General features: G+C 45.7%; 1 protein-coding gene across 1 annotated transcript; it reads right to left on the bottom strand.

Moving 5' to 3' along the window:
- Positions 1–2,214: 2,214 nt before the first annotated feature.
- On the bottom strand, positions 2,215–16,053 carry LOC310748147 (UDP-glucuronosyltransferase 2A2-like; the record flags this gene model as incomplete). Its single annotated transcript, XM_083583752.1, has 6 exons — positions 2,215–2,660; positions 5,877–6,096; positions 8,629–8,716; positions 10,650–10,781; positions 13,730–13,878; positions 15,294–16,053. 6 exons carry the CDS (start codon positions 16,051–16,053, stop codon positions 2,381–2,383), a joined length of 1,629 nt encoding a protein of 542 aa, XP_083439878.1. The 3' UTR covers positions 2,215–2,380.
- Between the last annotated feature and the right edge of the window lie 4,602 nt (positions 16,054–20,655).

The raw sequence follows: 20,655 nt of genomic DNA, 5'->3' as shown, positions 1-20,655 counted from the left end.
TAGGTATCTAAAGCCATTTGGACATAACAAAATGTGTATTTTTTCAAAGTAATCGTTGAACTGAAATACAATTAAGAAAAAGTATATCAACAGTGAAAAGGGGCACGGGTGGCGCTGTGGGTTAAACCACAGAGCCTAGGACTTGCCGATCAGAAGGTCGGTGGTTCGAATCCCCACGACGGGGTGATCTCCCGTTGCTCGGTCCCTGCTCCTGCCAACCTAGCAGTTCGAAAGCACGTCAAAGTGCCAGTAGATAAATAGGTACCGCTCCAGCGGGAAGGTAAAGGGTGTTTCCGTTCGCTGCTCTGGTTCGCCAGAAGCGGCTTAGTCATGCTGGCCACATGACCCGGAAGCTGTACGCCGGCTCCCTCGGCCAGTAAAGCGAGATGAGCACCGTAACCCCAGAGTCGGTCACGACTGGACCTAATGGTCAGGGGTCCCTTTACCTTTATATTAATAGTGAAATACAATTAAGAAGAAGTATATTAATAGTGAAATAATTAGTAAGCTCTAACTTAAAATGATTTTTTATTCATAACAAACACATTGGCATTTGGCAATAACAAAAGTTCCTTTGGAAACACATTTTAGGTTTCATTTTATTTGTTTTTTATCTTATATTTTGGAAATGTACATCCAGTTCTTTTTTTCATTAAAAAAATTTGGGGGCCCTCAAGAGAGTGGAGCCCTAAGCTATAGCTTATTTAGCTTATATGTATGTAAATCCGGCACTGGCAATGATACACAATTTTAAGAAATGTATGGGGGGGCACCATTTCCAAATAAGCAGGTACTGAGCCACAAAGCCAACCTTGGGGATTACAGAATAATCTCATTTAAAGAGGGGAAAGCAACCCTACAATGAACTAGTTACAGATAGGTAGCCGTGTTGGTCTGCCATAGTCAAAACAAAAAATTTTTTTTCCTTCCAGTAGCACCTTAAAGACCAACTAAGTTAGTTCTTGGTATGAGCTTTCGTGTGCATGCACACTTCTTCAGATATCTGAAGAAGTGTGCGTGCACACGAAAGCTCATACCTACAATGAACTATCACTGATATCTACAACTCTCTCTTAGCTGCTGACTGGAGTGTGTTTAAGAAGGTTCTCATTCATGGAGAGCACATGTTGCGGTGGGGGCAACCATCACATCCCCTGATGCTGGGCAGCTTAGTATGGATGGCCACAAATTTGATTGGGCATCTCCAATTGTTGCTGTTTTGATTGATGGGGGTGGTATTTATTCCCTGTGAGCAGCGTTGAGTTTCCTCTTTTCGCTGCACACATCAGATTACCTGCCCACCCTCTTTATTTAGGGTTTGTTCGTGCTGACCTTGCTACGCCTGTCACGGGGTTGTCTGCTTTGGAGCAGGGGCCTGATAGGAATTTTTACCATTTGGCTGATTAGCTGGTGCCATTTGGTTTTTTGCCTAAAGTTAAAGGTAAAGGGACCCCTGACCATTAGGTCCAGTCATGACCGACTCTGGGGTTGCGGCGCTCATCTCGCTTTATTGGCCGAGGGAGCCGGCGTACAGCTTCTGGGTCATGTGGCCAGCACGACTAAGCTGCTTCTGGCGAACCAGAGCAGTGCAGGGAAATGCCCTTTACCTTCCCGCCGGAGCGGTACTTATTTACTTGCACTTTGACGTGCTTTCGAACTGCTAGGTTGGCAGAAGCAGGGACCGAGCAACAGGAGCTCACCCCGTCACGGGGATTCCAACCGCCAACCTTCTGATCGGCAAGTCCTAGGCTCTGTGGTTTAACCCGCAGGGCCACCCGCGTAGCAAATCGTCACAACTTGTAAGGTTGCAGTTAGGCATTGGTTAATTTGGGTTGGTGGAGGGGATGTGGTTGGCTGTGCATGCCCCTCCAATGCTGCTGCTGCAAGTGTATTCTGGTAAAGGAATCCAGCGGCTTGCCATGCTTTTGTCCGAACCCCTGGCAAGGGGCTAGGGCCATGCAAGAGCCCCTGGGAGCATTTGGGGAGAGGTGAGGGTCTGGCACCCAGCTCTATTCTCTCCCCAAAAATGTTTACCCTTACTGACTTCCGCAGGCTGTGGTTGTCAGTTCTGTTCCTACCTCTATGTGGGAACAGATAGTCGCTAACCAATGCCTAAGCAACCACTCACATACTGTAATTCAATAAAGTCGTAGCCAAAATTATGCCAAAAACCAAAACAACAATGTTGTGTGAGCTGTGTCTTTATTTGGGGGTGTCCTGGGGGCCTTGACACGCAAAGGTTGGTTCATTGTACATTCAATTCAGTTTAAAGTTGTTGCAAATGATTACAGCTTTTGGAAGTAGATTTCATTTCAGCACACAAAGTCTGAGCGTACCAAATAACGCAAGTGAAACAATGATGGCTGAGTCCCAGGAGAAGCTACTCTGTTTTGGTTTTCCTAAGGACCCTGCCACATTTCCGACAACAAAATAAACAGCATTTAACAGCAATAAATGTGAAGACTGCCATGCAACTTATCAAGAAGACGAAGACGTCCAGGGAATGATACTGGTACCAGGTCAAGTGATGCGCAGCTACTCTCAAGTGCTTGGCGCCTTTGTGGCGCATGACAAACTCAATCCAAAAGACAGCCCGGTCCAGCGGCTTTATCGGTTGGTCGTGGTAGATCTGCGACAGTCTCATTGCATTTTCCTTATACCTGGAGGATTGGATCGAGAAGGGGAGGGGGAAAGAGAGAAAAGGAAGGACAAATTGGAATAGGGCCCAAACTCACGTTTCCATTGCAGTTTAGCAGGTGTTACAAGTCCCGTTTGTGGTGTCATGGATGTGGAGCTCGGAGCCCAAGGAAGAAGGAAAGGAACTTAAGAGTGTTGAAGGACACCAGTAGAGTCCTCATGAGACAGGGAAAGTGGAATTGACACCCCATGAAATGTCTGGTCCTGAATGGGATTGCTTTAAAAATTATCTGACAAAATATGGTTCCAATAACAACACTGGGCTGTGCCTGGACTAACTTCACAGATATAAGGGAATTTTCTTTTTTAATAATGGAATACGGATTACTTAAATGTAAGAGAAATATGGAAACCGCAAAGAGATAGAGGGAAGTCAATTAACATATAAGGGACTCGATCCAGTTGAGTGGAATAGAAAGAATGTGACGGTAAAGAAAGAAAAAGAAAAGATGGAATATGAAGGTAATGTCTTTCTAGGAATTTTGGATGTAGAATATTCAAACTATGGTTTCTACTCCTTAAATAATTTGGTGTATTTGACAAATATCTTTTCCTTAATTTTTATTTTTATTTTCATATTTTCTTTTCTTTTCTTTTCGGTATATGTGGGTGTAAGGATTAATTTATTTTCTTTTTTTATAAATTTTAAAAATGCAATAAAGATTGATAATAAAAACAATAGAAATGAACAACAAAGGGAAAGAAAGAAATGTCTGAACCTGGGAAGAGGTTCAGTGGTCTGCGGTTAGATCTGGTTTGCAAAGAGAGGCTGAGTGGGTTTGCAGAGGAGCACCCACCTCCGTGGTATTGGACCCCCCTAGCCCAACACCTCCCAATGGTGAGCAGCCTCTGGCATGTCTTCCTATCAGTGAAGGGCGTCCCTCACCTGGAGAGGCAGCTGAAAGCAAAGATGATGCTGAGCCACCCTTGACTTTGCCTCCGTTTTTATGGACACAGAGATGCCAGCACCAGTACAAAAATTCTACAGAGTCAGCCCATTCGACAGAGTGCCTTGAGACTCCAGCCACTTGCCTCCCCCTCTTCAAAAGGAAGGTGCAGGAGGTGTGTTGCTTCTTGGGTCAATGTCTTAGGCTTGTGTCTCCTCCCTCTGATGTACCTTGGAATCTGTAGTTTACCTTATGTACCAATCTGATTTGAGCATTAAAGCCTTTGCACATTGGAGTTCTTCATCCGACAGTGAAGGCAGACCCTCCAAGTGTCCCTATTTTCCTGAGACAGCGCCAGATTTGCAGAAGCCTTCCCAGTTTCTGATTTGATCCTGGAATGTCCCACTTTTCCTTTAAAAAGGTAAAGGCCCCAGAGAGTTAAGTCCAGTCGTGAATGACTCTGGAATTGTGGCGCTCATCTCGCTTTACTGGCCGAGAGAGCCGACATTTGTCCGCAGACAGTTTTTCCAGGTCATGTGGCCAGCATGACTAAGCCGCTTCTGGCGAAACCAGAGCAGCACATGGAAACTCTGTTTACCTTCCCACCGGAAGTAGACCTATTGATCTACTTGCACTTTGACGTGCTTTCGAACTGCTAGGTTGACAGGAGCTGGGTCCGAGCAATGGGAGCTCACCCCGTCACAGGGATTCGAACCACTGACCTTCCAACTTGGAAGCCCTAGGCTCAGTGGTTTAGACCTTAAAGGTAAAGTTAAAGGGACCCCTGACCATTAGATCCAGTTGTGACCGACTCTGGGGTTGCGGTGCTCATCTCGCTTTATTGGCTGAGGGAGCTGGCATACAGCTTCCGGGTCATGTGGCCAGCATGACTTAGCCGCTTCTGGTGAACCAGAACAGCGCACGGAAACGCCGTTTACCTTCCCGCCAGAGTGGTACCTATTTATCTACTTGCACTTTGACGTGCTTTCGAACTGCTAGGTTGGCAGGAGCAGGGACCAAGCAATGGGAGCTCACCCCGTCGCGGGGTTTCGATCCACCGACCTTCTGATCGGCAAGTCCTATGCTCTGTGGTTTAACCCACAGCGCCCCCCGTGTCCCTCCGGTTTAGACCTTAGGAGGTCCCTATTTTCATTGGAGAATTGTTGGAGGGTATGGAGTTATGTGACCCCCCGAGCCAAGGAGATAAGTAACTATACAACCTTTAGAAGACATCTGAAAGCAGCCCTGTTTAGGGAAGTTTTTAAATGTTCAATGTTTTATTATGTTTTTTTATATGTTGGAAGCTGCCTAGCGTGGCTGGGGTAACCCAGTCAGATGGGCGGAGTAACAATTTAAAAAACGAGTATGACATCATTCACTCAAAATCCAAAGTGACTTAGTGCAAATGGGCTTTGAGATTTGGGAGAGAGGTTTTCTTTTAAAAATTGCTTGACATTTTAAATGGGAGGTGTCAGGGAATCAGGAGCAGGAGCACTAGGGAGAGAGGATTGGGAGAGCGAAGGGGAAGAATCCGAGGGCAGCGTAGGGGAGTATGACAGTGGCCCGAGAGATTCCATGAGCTTCTCCAGCGAATCAGAAGATTCCCAGAAGGGGGCGCCGATGGTCAGGGCAAGGGGGGTCCCAGGGGGGACGCACCAGAAACAAGGAGCCAGAGGGGAACCCCAAAGCAGCAGTGGAGGATCGGGACCAGTTTCCCCACCAGAGCGTAGTGGGGGGGAGGAGTCACATGTGTCAGGAGCAGTGTCTCCTCCAGAGAGGGAGTCAGGGCTGACCACGCCTCCAACGGAGGGGAGGTCAGTTGCAGCTAGCCCCCCCCCCCGATGGGGGAAGCAGTGACAGCAGCAGTGGAACGGTCAGGAGGAAAGCTGCTGGCTGGGCGCGCGCGCCAAGTTCAAATGTGCAGGCGCGCGGAACAGCAGGAGACCCGGATGGGGAACCAGCTCCTAAAGCCCGCCGGAGGGAGGGAGAAGGCTCAGGGGAATCAGCGGGAGAAGAGGCTAGAAAGGGCGGAACCCCAGCGGGCAGGCGGACCCAGAGGAGGAAGGAGCAGCGGAGAAGGTGGAGCAAGGCTAGAATCTTAAATTGGTGTCAAGGGGGAGGAGACTCAGACGGAGCATCAGTGGTCTGACACTTTAGACGTGGGGCTGCGCGCTGCGGCTCTGGAAATGAAACTGAACTTCAATAAAGACTTTTATACTTAACAACGAAGCAGCGTTGGTCCTTTGTGAGCTGGGACCTAGGGTAGCTCTGACAGGAGGGTTAACCACTCACGTGGGATTGTGAATCACAGCCTTCACAGCTTGCAACAAATCTTCTGCTTTCATTGTTTGAAGGTCCAGTTCCACAGCCATCCCCTTTGCCTTCATGTGTACAATATTGTCGTGCTGGTCAGAAAAAAAGGGAATCCCCACTATGGGGATGCCATGGTAAATGGCTTCATAAATCCCATTGATCCCACCATGTGCTATGAAGGCTTTGGTCTTGGGGTGTCCTGGAGGAGGAAGATGAGAATCTGTTGACTATGGGGTGGTAAAGGCAGGTTATTAAAGTTGCTAGAATTCAAAACTGACCCTGTCCAAGCACATAACAGCTTCGTAAAACAGAGAGAATTTGTAGTTCCAGATCTCCTGAATAGCTGAAAACACAAAGCACCAAATATTTGAGCTCGGCTAGCTTGCTCAGGTTTGGGCCAAGATTTTAAAAACAGCACTGTCTGAGGGCTTGGTTTTCCTTGGGATGGACCCAGGTATTTTCCCTGCCTCTTTCCCCTTTCCGCCAAGGATCCCAAGAAGTTACACCTGTGAGAAACAGGCGTGAAGAAATATGATAACCAGGGGCTACCTTTGAAGGTGGCCCGGAAACTGCAATTAATCCAGAATGCGGCAGCTAGACTGGTGACTGGGACTGGCCGCCGGGACCACATAACACCGGTTCTGAGAGATCTGCATTGGCTCCCAGTACATTTCTGAGCACAATTCAAAGTGTTGGTGCTGACCTTTAAAGCCCTAAATGGCCTTGGTCCAGTATACCTGAAGAAGCGTCTCCACCCCCATTGTTCAGCCCGGACACTGAGATCCAGCGCGGAGGGCCTTCTGGCGGTTCCCTCATTGTGAGAAGTGAGGTTACAGGGAACCAGGCAGAGGGCCTTCTCGGTAGTGGCACCCGCCCTGTGGAACACCCTCCCTTCAGATGTGAAGGAAATAAGCAGCTATCCTATCTTTAAAAGACATCTGAAGGCGGCCCTGTTCAGGGAAGTTTTTAATATTTAACACTGTACTGTTTTTAACACTTGATTGGGAGCTGCCCAGAGTGGCTGGGGAAACTCAGCCAGATGGGCGGGGTATAAATAATAAATTAATTAATTAATTAATAATAGCAGGGACAGCCTGCATCTCACCTTGTGTGGAGGCAGGGGGTGGGGGGCGTGCCCCTTTGTGGACAATGGTCTGATTCGACTCTTGGATGGGGGAAGCTCAGTCAAAGAGCTTGTGCCAATTGCTTGCACCAGACAAGGAGTGGGGTCACACCAGCAAGCAGGGGATGTGAAAAGGCCTAGAAATTGCATCCTTGCCCACTTTAAAAAAACAAAAACAAACAAGCCTTCAGTCGGGATTCTCCCCATCCAAGTGTTTCCAAGTACAGCAGGGGTCGGCAAGATTTACCTTACCTGGGCCAGTTCACTCCAGCGGAGATCCCTTTGTGGGCCCCGATTTCCGGCGCCCGCGTCTGCACAGACATGATTTCCGGAATCTATGTCTGTGCAGATGCAGTTTCCGGCACCGCGAAAGCGAGTCCCCGCGCAGCGCTGTGCAGGTTTAGCGCATGGGGACTCACTGAGTGGGCAGCTTGGTTCAGGGGCGGCTTGTGGGCCAGTTAAACGACCCCCATAGGCCTTAGGTTGCCAACCCCTGGGCTACAGCATGTGTGCGCTCACCATTTTCCAGTTTGCATCTTCCCCTCTTCCCTGCCCAACATACACATTGCCAATTCTGAGATTATTTTTTTAAATGATCCAAGCTCAGCAATAAAACAGGCAGAACAGAATACAAGGGCCAAAACAAACAAGATGAATTTTAACAGGGAGAAATGTAAAGTATTGCACTTGGGCAAAAAAAATGAGAGGCACAATTACAAGATGGGTGACACCTGGCTTGAGAGCAGTACATGTGAAAAGGATCTAGGAGTCTTGGTTGACCACAAACTTGACATGAGCCAACAGTGTGACACGGCAGCTAAAAAAGCCAATGCAATTCTGGGCTGCATCAATAGGAGTATAGCATCTAGATCAAGGGAAGTAATAGTGCCACTGTATTCTGCTCTGGTCAGACCTCACCTGGAGTACTGTGTCCAGTTCTGGGCACCACAGTTCAAGAAGGACACTGACAAACTGGAACGTGTCCAGAGGAGGGCAACCAAAATGGTCAAAGGCCTGGAAACGATGCCTTATGAGGAACGGCTAAGGGAGCTGGGCATGTTTAGCCTGGAGAAGAGGAGGTTAAGGGGTGATATGATAGCCATGTTCAAATATATAAAAGGATGTCACATAGAGGAGGGAGAAAGGTTGTTTTCTGCTGCTCCAGAGAAGCGGACACGGAGCAATGGATCCAAACTACAAGAAAGAAGATTCCACCTAAACATTAGGAAGAACTTCCTGACAGTAAGAGCTGTTTGACAGTGGAATTTGCTGCCAAGGAGTGTGGTGGAGTCTCCTTCTTTGGAGGTGTTTAAGCAGAGGCTTGACATCCATATGCCAGGAGTGCTCTGATGGTGTTTCCTGCTTGGCAGGGGGTTGGACTCGATGGCCCTTGTGGTCTCTTCCAACTCTATGATTCTATGATTCTAAGGGGCAGGGTGAAGCTACTGATTAGGAATGGAATAAACGAAGGGGAAGATGTTCATTGCTACTATCTAGGGCTGTCATGACGTGAGTGAGGAAAGTGAGGATGGAGGAGAGATATTTCCTAGGAATTGGCAGAACTCTGCAATGAAGCCATAACTGCAACAAGCATGAGGTCTCTCTCACCGAGAAGATCATTTTGTGGGATCCAGTCATAAATCCTGGTGTTTTCTCCTAAGGTTTCTGGTCGTTTCCCTTTGTGGCGCCAAAGAACCTGGATTTGGAGGGGAAATGGAAAGACTGTTCTCTGTAGCTCAGGTTGCAAGGAAAACTGGGATGACCCCCCCCCCCCAGGCATGCTGCTCATCTTGCTTGGCTTTCAATCAGCACCACGTTGATCTGTAGGCTTCTCCAACAACTTGAGCTGTCCTTCTGGTTTCTAATATGAATCATCAACACTGGCTGCTTAGCCACTTTCTTTAGTGACAGTATAATAATACAGTGGTACCTCGGGTTACATATGCTTCAGGTTACAGACTCCGCTAACCCAGAAATAGTGCTTCAGGTTAAGAACTTTGCTTCAGGATGAGAACAGAAACCGTGCTCTGGCGGTGCGGTGGCAGCAGGAGGCCCCATTAGCTAAAGTGGTGCTTCAGGTTAAGAACAGTTTCAGCTTAAGAACGGACCTCTGGAATGAATTAAGTACTTAACCCAAGGTACCACTGTAATGTACCATATTTCTGTACCACATCTGTGTTCCTGATATATAGTTGCCTAGTAGATAACTGAGCAATACAGCATTTATATATTTGTAAGTTACATCCAGTCACTAACACAGATATGGGTGCAGCTGTATACGTGTAGACACACATACAATATATAGTATAAATAATATAACTTGGTTCAGTTGCAACACGAATAAAATAAATGAATATACAGTATCTCCACAATTAAATGTGCTTCATGGAAAGACTCAAAGAGTTTCTGGGTTGAAGGGAGGAAAGGCGCAAGCGGGGAGGGGGGGAGTCTCACATTGGAGTCACATTCTCATATGACATCAGTTTATTCAGCGACAAAGAGAGTGAGGATATTTATTTATATGAATTAAAATATATCTGAGCCTGGCAAAGATTAGGCTTGCCAGCTTTCCACCTTTAAATGTGTGCAGAGTAAAGTGAAGACATTCCTTTTGCTGGAAAAAAGAAATCTGCTGAATCTTTGTTGATCTTGCAGCTGCTAACTGCAAAAGAGCCTGTCATTGGAAGGGTGTGCATGTGCTAACCCTTAATTTTGTTTGGCTGTGTGATAATGATACTTATGTCATAGCTGCGCTTACAAAATGCTAACAATCACTTTGCTAGTAGGGTAACATAAGGAACCCCACTGGAAATGTTGTCATGTCTCTGTATTCTGTAATCAAATGGCAGCAGCTATGACGTAAGTATCATTCCAGGTTCCTACTGGAAGACCGGACAAAAGCTAGAACGTTGGCAGTGGCAAAGTTTTTATCGGTGGTTGCAAGAACAAACGAGCACTATATGCCAAACAAAGTGCTTGATTAACCTGGAGGTAGGCTGTATGAACTCTGTATTGATTTGTAATGTTTTGTTGGGTCTCTGGACCGTAATAAAGATTGTTGTTGTTGTTAAAAGGAAGAAATGTTAGAGTGCTACCTTTTTGGAGACCCGACTTCTGTTTTACATCAACAGCAGTTTTACATTTTATTCCCTTTCTTAAGAAACACATTCAGAAGACAAGCATTTATATATTAAGAAAATATATAAGCTACATTTAAACAATCAAGTATGTTGACTTCAGGCTATGTTGGACTGTTCTGACTCCATATTCCCCCAGCACTGAGAATTCATAATGTATGAGTAAATCTGAAAAAAAGATTCAAACTAAAAGTTATCCAGAGCTAATTCCATCTGCTCCTCAAAGCAGACCTTAGGGAGCCTATTTTCTCCTCTCTGAATTATTTTGCATTATTCTACATCTCATAACAAGTATTAGGCTAGGAGTAGCCTCATCATCTAAGCCTGCTCTCATTTATTTAAGTAGGAGTAGATTTAAAGAAAAGCAAGTCTTTAAAACGTCTGTTGTAAAAGCATGCAATTTCACAGCCAGGGTAAGGAAATCAGGGAAGCATTTTCACAAGTCCACTATACAAGTGTATTATTTTTTAACCAAATGACATGAACACTGACCTTCTGTGGAAGTTGGCCGAGTGCCGATGCAACCATGTTACTCTTTTCATCTGTTAAGTTTGGGAAAAAAGTTCCCAGAGAAAACACCACAATGCCGTGTTCCCCTGAACTCTGGACAAATTCTTCCATTTCCTGTCAAAAGATTAAAAGCATTCTTTATAAACCAACAAACCACCTTCCTCCATGTCTTTGCCATGTGAACCTGCTGCGTGAATTAGAAATGTTAATCTTAGGGGCCACTAGGTGGCGCATCGGAAGATGGCTGACAATAACATCTCTCCAACCCACACGAGGTAATTTGGAGGCTATGATGGGGGTAATTAGCCTCCTTAACCCCCCCAGGATTGTGGGGGGGGGCGGCCCTTGCCTGCTGTGCCCTATACCACCCCCGAATTTGTGGGGGTGGGGGCACTAGGCACAAAGCCCTCCTGTGGGATTTCGGCACTCCTGGACGCCGTTCCTGATTCGCGCCACTAGTTGCAAGCATCTTCAAAAGAAATAATTTGGACGAGATAAATTGCACATGCTTCAAGGAAAAAGGGGAGTAAAGACTGCTGACAGAAGAGATCTCTGATAACAAGACAAGAATAAAATATGAGAAGATACGTCAAGATACGGTATGACTGAGGGGGGAGGGGGGGAAAAAACTGCCTTCCTTTTTCTTATGTGATTTAACAAGAATCCCCTCCCCTAATGAGTCAGAAACTAAGGACTTAAGCTGTGGATTTAAGGCTGTGTGGAGATAAACTTTCGAACCAAAGCAATGTTTCAAGATGAAGCTGGAAAGCTAAGAGTTTTGGAATGACGCAGTTAAAAATGCCATCGCTATTTTGGGAGGCATTGTTGGAGCTCTTGGGTCTGGGAGGAGAAAGAGAGAAATAGAGTTGTTTACATATCGTGGATCAACTTCTCGGTGGGACTTAAGAGCGACAAATGCCAAATTTATGATGGAAAGAGCGATGTTATCTACGAAGGAGATATATGGAAACCATCTGGACTTAGTGGAGGAACGGGAAATCCACACAGGATTATTATTTTGCTTATCGGCTTAAGGAGACTAACAGAAGAGATCGTAAAGGAAAAATAGAAATTATATGAACAAGATATGATGTGGAAACACCAAGATAAGACTGGATAGAATTATGAATTTTGTTTGGACTGATTGGGACTGATTTGGACATTAACGCAGTAATAAGAAGATGATCTGAATCCCCCTTTGGATCTTGAAGTATGGGTTCCCCCAACAAAATTTAAAAATTTGGCTTTGTAATTTGGAATTTATGTGATGTGATTTAATTTGATGTGATTGGCCAGTTAATAAAAAATATTTTTTTAAAAAAATAGAAATGTTAATCTTAACACCTCAAGTTGTGCTGGCCTCTGAGTGAGAAGGTGGTATTTAAGGTCCAGTTTCCAAACTGTGTTTCCAGAATCTTAGAAGGAGGTTTCAGTGCCCTTTAGGACTGAGGAGTCACATGTTGTGTGCTCAATCAGTCCGGTGTCTCTGTGCTATCAGAAAAAGCAGAGCTGTGCTCCGGGAAATGTTTCAGGAATGTATGTCCCTTCTAGAGAAATCTGAAACGGTGTTCCTGGGTTGACATGCAGACAATAATATCTCCCCCCCCCCCCCCCCATTAATTAAATTTGATTACCGCCCTTTATCCATAGATCTCAGGTTGGTTCGCATCATAAAAAAACAACACAAAATACATAATGGAAACAAGAACAAAAAAACCCAATAACCGCCCTGCTCCCACAAACACATTTTAAAGAGTATTGGATGTTAATCATGTTGGGATTTCATTCCTCCGTTGCTGGATGTGTGATTGTTTTCACCACATGTCTGTGTTGACATTCCATACTATTGGAGACATGAGAACGGAAGTTCAGTTACACTGTTTTGTTATGTATGTCGTACTATTGCTTTTAGTCTGTTCTCTCTCGGAGAAGAAGGAGAGAGGAGCCATGTTTTCTTTGTTCTGTAACACTTGTATATAATAAATTAGCTTCGATTCCACACCTCAAATGCCTAGCTTCTGCTTGGACGCTGCTATCGGATTGTGTGCATATATCTTCGGATATGTGTCACAGAAGCACTTCAGAAAGAAGAGTGATGAATCATCCCGAGGGTTGCTTGTGGGGGAGAACGCAGCTGCCTGGCATTTTCCAAGTTGATTCAAGAAACCCAGTGCGGTTTAACATACCAACAAATCAATCAAAGGCCTGGTTGAAGAGGATTTTTTTGCCTGGCACCTAAACGTGTATAATGAAGATGCCAGACGAACTCCCCTTGATCTATCCCTCCCTCATTCTGCCACTCAGAATGTCATACCAGACGTCACCCCTTGATAAGACTGCCTGCGTCTTCAGATTTGAATGCTACGATGCTGCCAATCATCTTAGAGTCAGGGTTGCTCTTTATTTAGAGCAAGATTAGGAAATCAATCCATACCTCCTCCACGTATAATTAAAAGTTCCGAAGACAGCATCTTAAAAAGCAGAGACATCACCTTGTCGACAAAGGTCCATATTGTTAAGCTATGGTTTTCCCAGTAGTGATGTATGGAAGTGAGAGCTGGACCATAAAGAAAGCTGATCGCCGAAGAATGGATGCTTTTGAATTATGGTGCTGGAGGAGACTCTTGAGAGCCCCGTGGACTGCAAGAAGATCAAACGTATCCATTCTGAAGGAAATCAGCCCTGAGTGCTCACTGAAAGGACAGATCCTGAAGCTGAGGCTCCAATACTTTGGCCACCTCATGAGAAGAGAAGACTCCCTGGAAAAGACCCTGATGTTGGGAAAGATGGAGGGCACAAAGAGAAGGATGAGATGGTTGGACAGTGTTCTCAAAGCTACCAACCTGAGTTTGACCAAACTGCAGGAGGCAGTGAGGTGCCTGGCGTGCTCTGGTCCATGGGGTCATGAAGAGTCGGACACGACTAAACGACTAAACAACAACAACAAGTTGTCCTTGCCACTTCTTTACCGTGCCACCACACGCCCTCCCCTTTCCCGGAGGTGCTTTGAAGAAGATCCAGGCATAGTTACCAAGCAGGCAAAGGGCAAAGGAGAGAATTACCTCTGGCAAAGGCTTGGCTGGCTGGCAGTGCAGACCCCCCACAAATTGAAAATTTGGTAGGAAAGGCCGCGGAAATTCGAAGTCCCAGTAGGTGCGGACCAACCAGATCTCTGCTTTCCCCATCGCTTCACATAATGTTGTGGGTCTCCCTGTTGAACGAGGGAAAGGGAATGAGTTTAAATGCAGCTTGTATTTTCTTTACAGATATGAGGGCTTTAGCAACCTTGTTTGCCAAAATACAGGAAGCTGGATTCCACATTACATTTTAACTATATACTGTACACCTGAAAAAAGAAGAAAAGAAATATGAACAGCAACTGGGGACTGAGTATGCAGAAATATGTGTTATGCTACACATTTGTTAGGAAGCCAGAACTGGCTATGGCTCCTTCAGAGATATTCTTTCAGTGCCAAATCCATATTTTCTCTTCTACAGTATTTAGTATAATCCTTTCCTCTGAAGTCAGAATTGGTAGCTGAATGTGCATCAGTACCAGTCTCGGTCTCCCCAATCTGATGTCCTTCAGGTGCTGGCTGGGGCGTATGGAGGTTTTAGGCTGAAACGCTCCATTAGACTGAATTTTTCAATTTGCGATTTATTTTTAAAAGTTACTGCAAAGAAATTACCAGCATTTCAGTGCATATTTTATTCTAACACACACATTTTTGTGTGGCAGCTTCCCTATTGCGTGTTGTTGTTGTTTTGCAACTTCCTCTATTATAATACATTTTCATAAGGTCTCTTCACTGATGTATGCATTCTCATGCCTGCTTCATTTAATGTCTCATACTTTCTTTTGTATTGGTTATTTTCTAGTTAGTTGCTTATGGGATGCGGGTGGCGCTGTGGGTTAAACCACAGAGCCTAGGACTTGCCGATCAGAAGGTCGGCGGTTCGAATCCCCGCGATGGGGTGAGCTCCCATTGCTTGGTCCCTGCTCCTGCCAACCTAGCAGTTCAAAAGCACGTCAAAGTGCAAGTAGATAAATAGGTACCGCCCCGGCGGTAAGGTAAACGGCGTTTCCGTGCACTGCTCTGGTTCGCCAGAAGTGGCTTAATCATGCTGGCCACATGACCCGGAAGCTGTACGCCGGCTCCCTTGGCCAATAAAGAGAGATGAGCGCCGCAACCCCAGAGTCAGTCACGACTGGACCAAATGGTCAGGGGTCTCTTTACCTTTACCTTTAATTTCTTTTGTATGGGTTATTTTCTAGTTAGTTGCTTATAGCAAATCCTTAATAAAAAGAGTTTAAAAAAGAGAGAAGTTCTTCAAGATCAATTCAAGGAGAGTTGCCCAGAAGGGAGAGCAATTTGGTGGAGCAAGAAGGGAGCAAGGCAGGTGAGATCTGCTCCTCCCCTTACAGGTGGTCAAGTTTGGTAGTATCTATTTCCACCTGAGCATGGCTCTACACAGCCTCAAGATGAGGCCTTTCCAATCCTGCTACTAGGAGGTCCTTTCTAACTGGTCATGCCAAGGACTGAAGTTGGAATCCTTGGCCTCTTTACAGCATCTACTCTACCAAAATAATAATACTTTGGGAAGAAGAAACAAAAACAAGCTTACCTAAAACCTGACTGTAATAAGAATCCCACGCTCCAAACCAAGTCTGGAAAACATGGTCTTGCAGATGGTAAGATATTACGTTTTTCACCCTTTCTCCAAATGACATTCTGTCTGTGAGCTCAGACAAAACAGCCGGAACATATGAAGGAGGGGAAGGCATCTTCGCACAGTGTCTTTCTATGGTTGAGGCTGGCATATACCTCAAGGTGTACATAAATGGGATGCCCAATTTCAAGGCAATCAGGTCGCCACCGAACACCAGAGGGTCTGAAAGAAGCACATCATATTTGCTCTTTGCCAGGCGAGCCATGAGTTCCTTATTGGCCAGAACCGCTTCGGATATGTCCATCTGTAAGTCAACCAATTTCCCCACCTCTTTCCCCAGCTCTTTGTAAAACCTGTAGAAGGTCAGGGTGGTTGGCTTGTTGTTCACCCATGCCCATATGGCGTTCGAGAAAATGGAATCGACCTCATCCTTTCCATAGGACACTGGAAATACCTCAAACTTAGCCGCTGATATATCATCACTGGGTTTGATTAAGAGTGCTGATGTTGGAACTAGAATGCTGACGTTGTGACCTCTGTGTAGCAGTTCTTGAATGATGACCTTAACATTTAGCCAGTGACTGGCTTCTGCTGGCCAAATAAGCACGTTCCCACAGGAAATGTTTCCTATTAAGGCAACCTGAAGTATTAGCAGCTGAATCACAACCACTGCTGCTGAGGGAGAGGACGCAAGACGCTTTTCTGAGGCAGCCATATTTCTTCTTCTATCACTCCACAACAGAGGAAAATTATTCAGCGTTTTGTTTGTGTGAGAAACCTCCCGTCCCAAGTTTTCCTTTCACAGAAGACTTTTTACCAAGTGTGTTGAGTCAGGTTTTTTATAAACTCTCCAAGCAAGCAGAACGCTGTCACTGAATATTTCTGAAATGAAAAGACAAATGGCACAGCTTTCCTCCGTCACTATTTCCGACAAAAATCATAACCTGCCCATACCATTTCGGATCCAGACAAGGTTAGCTCTTCTTACAAACCCACCCAAACCTTCTCATTGTGTTAATATGTGGTTAACTATATTTCTTCTTCAGTTTCTTATTGAAGAAAGACTTCCGCTTTTACCACAGCTGCAACAGTGTGAGCTCCGATTGCAGTAAGCAAGTCGGGACGTACACCGGTACTGTGAGGGGCTTGGAAGAAAGCTCAAGCCAAAGGAACTTCAGCAGTGTCTTTTTGGAGTCCCAGCACCCCTCGCCGCAAGAAAAAAAAGGCTGAGGTGGGGGAATCCAGGCACAGAGAAGAACATCAAACAGACCGGTGAAAAGCCTCACATCACTGAAGCAGCTCAACATAAAAAAAACAAAGATCATGGCCACTGGTCCCATCACCTCCTGGCAAATAGAAGGGGAAGAAATGGAGGCAGTGAGAGACTTTACTTTCTTGGGCTCCATGATCACTGCAGATGGTGACAGCAGTCGCAAAATTAAAAGACGCCTGCTTCTTGGGAGAAAAGCAATGACAAACCTAGACAGCATCTTAAAAAGCAGAGACATCACCTTGCCGACAAAGGTCCGTATCGTTAAAGCCATGGTTTTCCCAGTAGTGATGTATGGAAGTGAGAGCTGCACCATAAAGAAGGCTGATCGCCAAAGAATTGGTGCTTTTGAATTATGGTGCTGGAGGAGACTCTTGAGAGTCCCATGGACTGCAAGAAGATCAAACGCATCCATTCTGAAGGAAACCAGCCCTGAGTGCTCACTGGAAGGACAGATCCTGAAGCTGAGACTCCAGTACTTTGGCCACCTCATGAGAAGAGAAGACTCCATGGAAAAGACCCTGATGTTGGGAAAGATGGAGGGCACAAGGAGAAGGGGACGACAGAGGACGAGATGGTTGGACAGTGTGCTTGAAGCTACCAGCATCAGTTTGACTAAACTGCGGGAGGCAGTGGAAGACAGGAGTGCCTGGCGTGCTCTGGTCCATGGGGTCACGAAGAGTCGGACACAACTAAACGACTATACAGCAACAAACCCTTGGTCTAAACGATTAAGCACCAAAGTTTGAAAAGTGGAGGCTATTTCTATCTATGCATTGTCAAAATACTGGGTGAAATGGTTCACATACACAGCTGGGCTTCCAAGTGGGAAACCCAGATTTTATGGAAGCTTATCAGTAGTTCCTCAATGAGAAAATCAGAAGTGGGCAAATATATCTGATATTTGCATACAGCGTTTGTTCTTCCTCTTCAATATGGAGTCGTAAGGGCAGGTATATTGGGTGTATTTTGGTGTATATTTGTGGTTCCTCTTTTGCTAAATTTGGTATTCATTTCATTTATATCTCAACTTTCTTTTTTTTTTTTTTTCATGGAACTCAGGACAGGGTACACAGGGTTCCCAGTCAAATTCCATCCCGGAACTGACCAGGTCCAGACCTCTTTAGCATCCAGAAGACTGTGACATCACATACCTTCTGACCAAGTCCCGGGCCATATTGTTCCCTTCCCTGTCATGCTGGCCAAAAATTCACTTTGCCTTCCCAAACAAAATATATTCAGAGTCTCCTGACTTACCTGGGTTCACTGAGACCTCCACTTCCTGTCACTGGTAGTAGAGAAACAGGCGTGTCCTCAGGCTTATACGGAGAACAAACACTGCTACTCACTAAGGGAACTTGGCTGTTTATTTTTGACCAAGGTACAAGTGAGGCCCAGAGCCTTTAACTACATCCAGTCAGCCTACCAATAACGCAAGAAAGAACCAGGGGTTCTTATCACCATGCGGCATCTACAAGGTCCCTCCTACAATTAATAACTTGTCATTCTCTCATTACCATTGAATACACTCTATCACATTCCTTCCCAACAATTTATTAACTCATCTCAAACAATTCAAGTCCAGAGGCCCCTCTCTGCTTTGGACCAGGCATGTCCAAAGTCCATTTTGGGGGCCTAATCCGGTTTAATCCAGTCCCTGTGGAAATTTCCTGGGATAAAATCCCCAAAAAAAGCTCAACAACTTCAATCCTAAAAAGTGTGTCCTCCCTAAAAGATGGCATGTGTTGCGGTGAGACCTGGAGACTGACCTCTTGGTTGTGGGTGGGTCTATTGGATAGCCACAACACCCGATTGGTAGGTCCCTCGTTACTGGGTTTAATCTGGCCAATGGGGAGCTGTCTAAATGGGCCGAGGGACCTATATGCACGTGACCCAGACCTCGTGCATCGGAACACCCGCCCACCTCTCCCTATATTTAAGGCATTTTGCGCTTGACCTTGCTATGCCGCCGTGTGTCATCTGTCGTTGGGACAGGGGCATGTCAGGAATTTTCCACACTTGACTGATTGGCTGTTGCCATTTGGGTTTTGCCTGCCACGTAGCAAATTGTCACAACTTGTAAGGTTGCGGATAGGCACTCGTTCATGTGATAAGGATGGGAGAACAGTCTCGCCATCCGTATGTGAAGGGTATTCCGTTAAAGGAATCCAGGGACTCAACTTGGTTTGGTCAACCCCCGAGAGGAGGTTGTGGCCATGCCTGAGTCCAGGGGAGCATCTGGGGAGTGGACATAGTCCGTTCCCGGTCTTTCCGCCTACCTCAGGTGTTCACCCTTGGCTGACCTATGATAGAGCTCTGGGTCAATACTACCTGCAAGGGTGCAGGGGGCTAGTCGAACTAGAGCCTAAGCAACCACTCACTTTCTGTAATCAATAAAGTTGTGGCCTAAATTCTGCCAAAAACCAAAACTAAAATTTGAGTCAAATGTGTGCTTAATTGCGGGGGGGGGGGGGGAGGTCTCTGGGTCTGAACACTCAAAAAGGCCAACAAGTTTAATCCTAAAAGAAGCTCAACAACTCTGGGATAAAACCGTAAAAAAAGTTCAACAACTTCAAGCCTAAAACAAGGTCAACATCTTTGGTCAGCCCCTTGGTCGGTCCTCATGCATGTTCACTTCGTCAAATCTGGCCCTCTTTGAAAAAAGTTTGAACACCCCTGTAATAGACCAATGTAGAACTGGTCATGGTTTGTGCAAATTTCAGGTCCTGGTGCACTTCACTCAAAGCGAATTTCAACTTTGCCATGTGGCGGCTGTGCTGGCAATATAGTTCAGCGTAATCTCCGAGTGCATTAAAGGTAGTACCCAATCCATCCTTGCCTTCCACAAGATATGAAACTGGCCCTAATTTCTGGAGTACTTTGGATGGAATCCATTCACCTAAACCAGGCATAGGCAAACTCAGCCCTCCAGATGTTTTGGGACTACAACTCCCATCATCCCTAGCTAACAGGACCTGTGGTCAGGGATGATGGCCTTCTGCCTTCTGATAGACCTTACCATGCTAGAACTGAACTGGAACGCCTTTTCCCATTCACTTCCAGCCCTCTATTAGTGCCCACTATTTTTAAACAACAAATAAAAATCAAATCATACTTGGAGACATTTTTTATTTGCAAATACAGGAGAGCAGCTACGCTTGTGAATGTTTGGACCTTTGCTCTGTTAAATGGAAGACCTGACAAGATTAGCAGGTTTCTGCTTAATGAACAACTTTGCCCCTGCAGAATCAGCTGTATGCTGGCTGGGTCATTTTGTACTGTGATTGAGGACACTTCCAGACAGGCGCTTAATTGGACATTGGCAAGAGGTGTTTTCTCGGTTGGGCCGGCCACCAAAGGAACTCCCATCCAAACTCTGCTGGCATTGGCCAATTAGCTGGCAGCCATGCAATCCAGCCTTCCATTCGCTGGGTCACTTGACATGGACCAAGGACTTATATATTCCTGAGAAAGAGTAAATTTGGGTTAAATAAGGTGGGGAGGGGGTTGGCCTTTTGATGTCAATGAGTTTGTGTGGATACTGCAAACAAGCAAGCAAGGAAGGAAGCTTGCTTGACAAAATGTACTAATCTCTGAAACTGGACACTTCCAAATGGTCACTATTTTGGGTGGAATTCGTCCACATCCCAGCATATTCAGGTTGCACAATTAAAGCTGATCTGGAGCTCTTGCAAAATAAGTCCATCTTTCCCAATGATTATCCTCCCAACGGGGAGGTGTACTCAAAAGGATGGTGTGGCACTTGCTTGATGCAATATCATCTACTCTCTCCATGTTGTTGTTGTTTAGTTGTTTAGTTGTTTAGTCGTTTAGTCGTTTAGTCGTGTCCGCCTCTTCGTGACCCCCTGGACCAGAGCACGCCAGGCACTCCTGTCTTCCACTGCCTCCCGCAGTTTGGTCAAACTCATGTTGGTAGCTTAGAGAACACTGTCCAACCATCTCATCCTCTGTTGTTCCCTTCTCCTTGTGCCCTCCATCTTTCCCAACATCAGGGTCTTTTCCAGGGAGTCTTCTCTTCTCATGAGG

This window comes from Podarcis filfolensis (assembly GCF_964270895.1).
Source record: "Podarcis filfolensis genome assembly, chromosome: 13".
Classification (NCBI taxonomy): Eukaryota; Metazoa; Chordata; class Lepidosauria; order Squamata; family Lacertidae; genus Podarcis; species Podarcis filfolensis.
The sequence above is the reverse complement of the archived record's forward strand: the minus strand, read 5'-3'. Positions and strand labels throughout refer to the sequence as shown.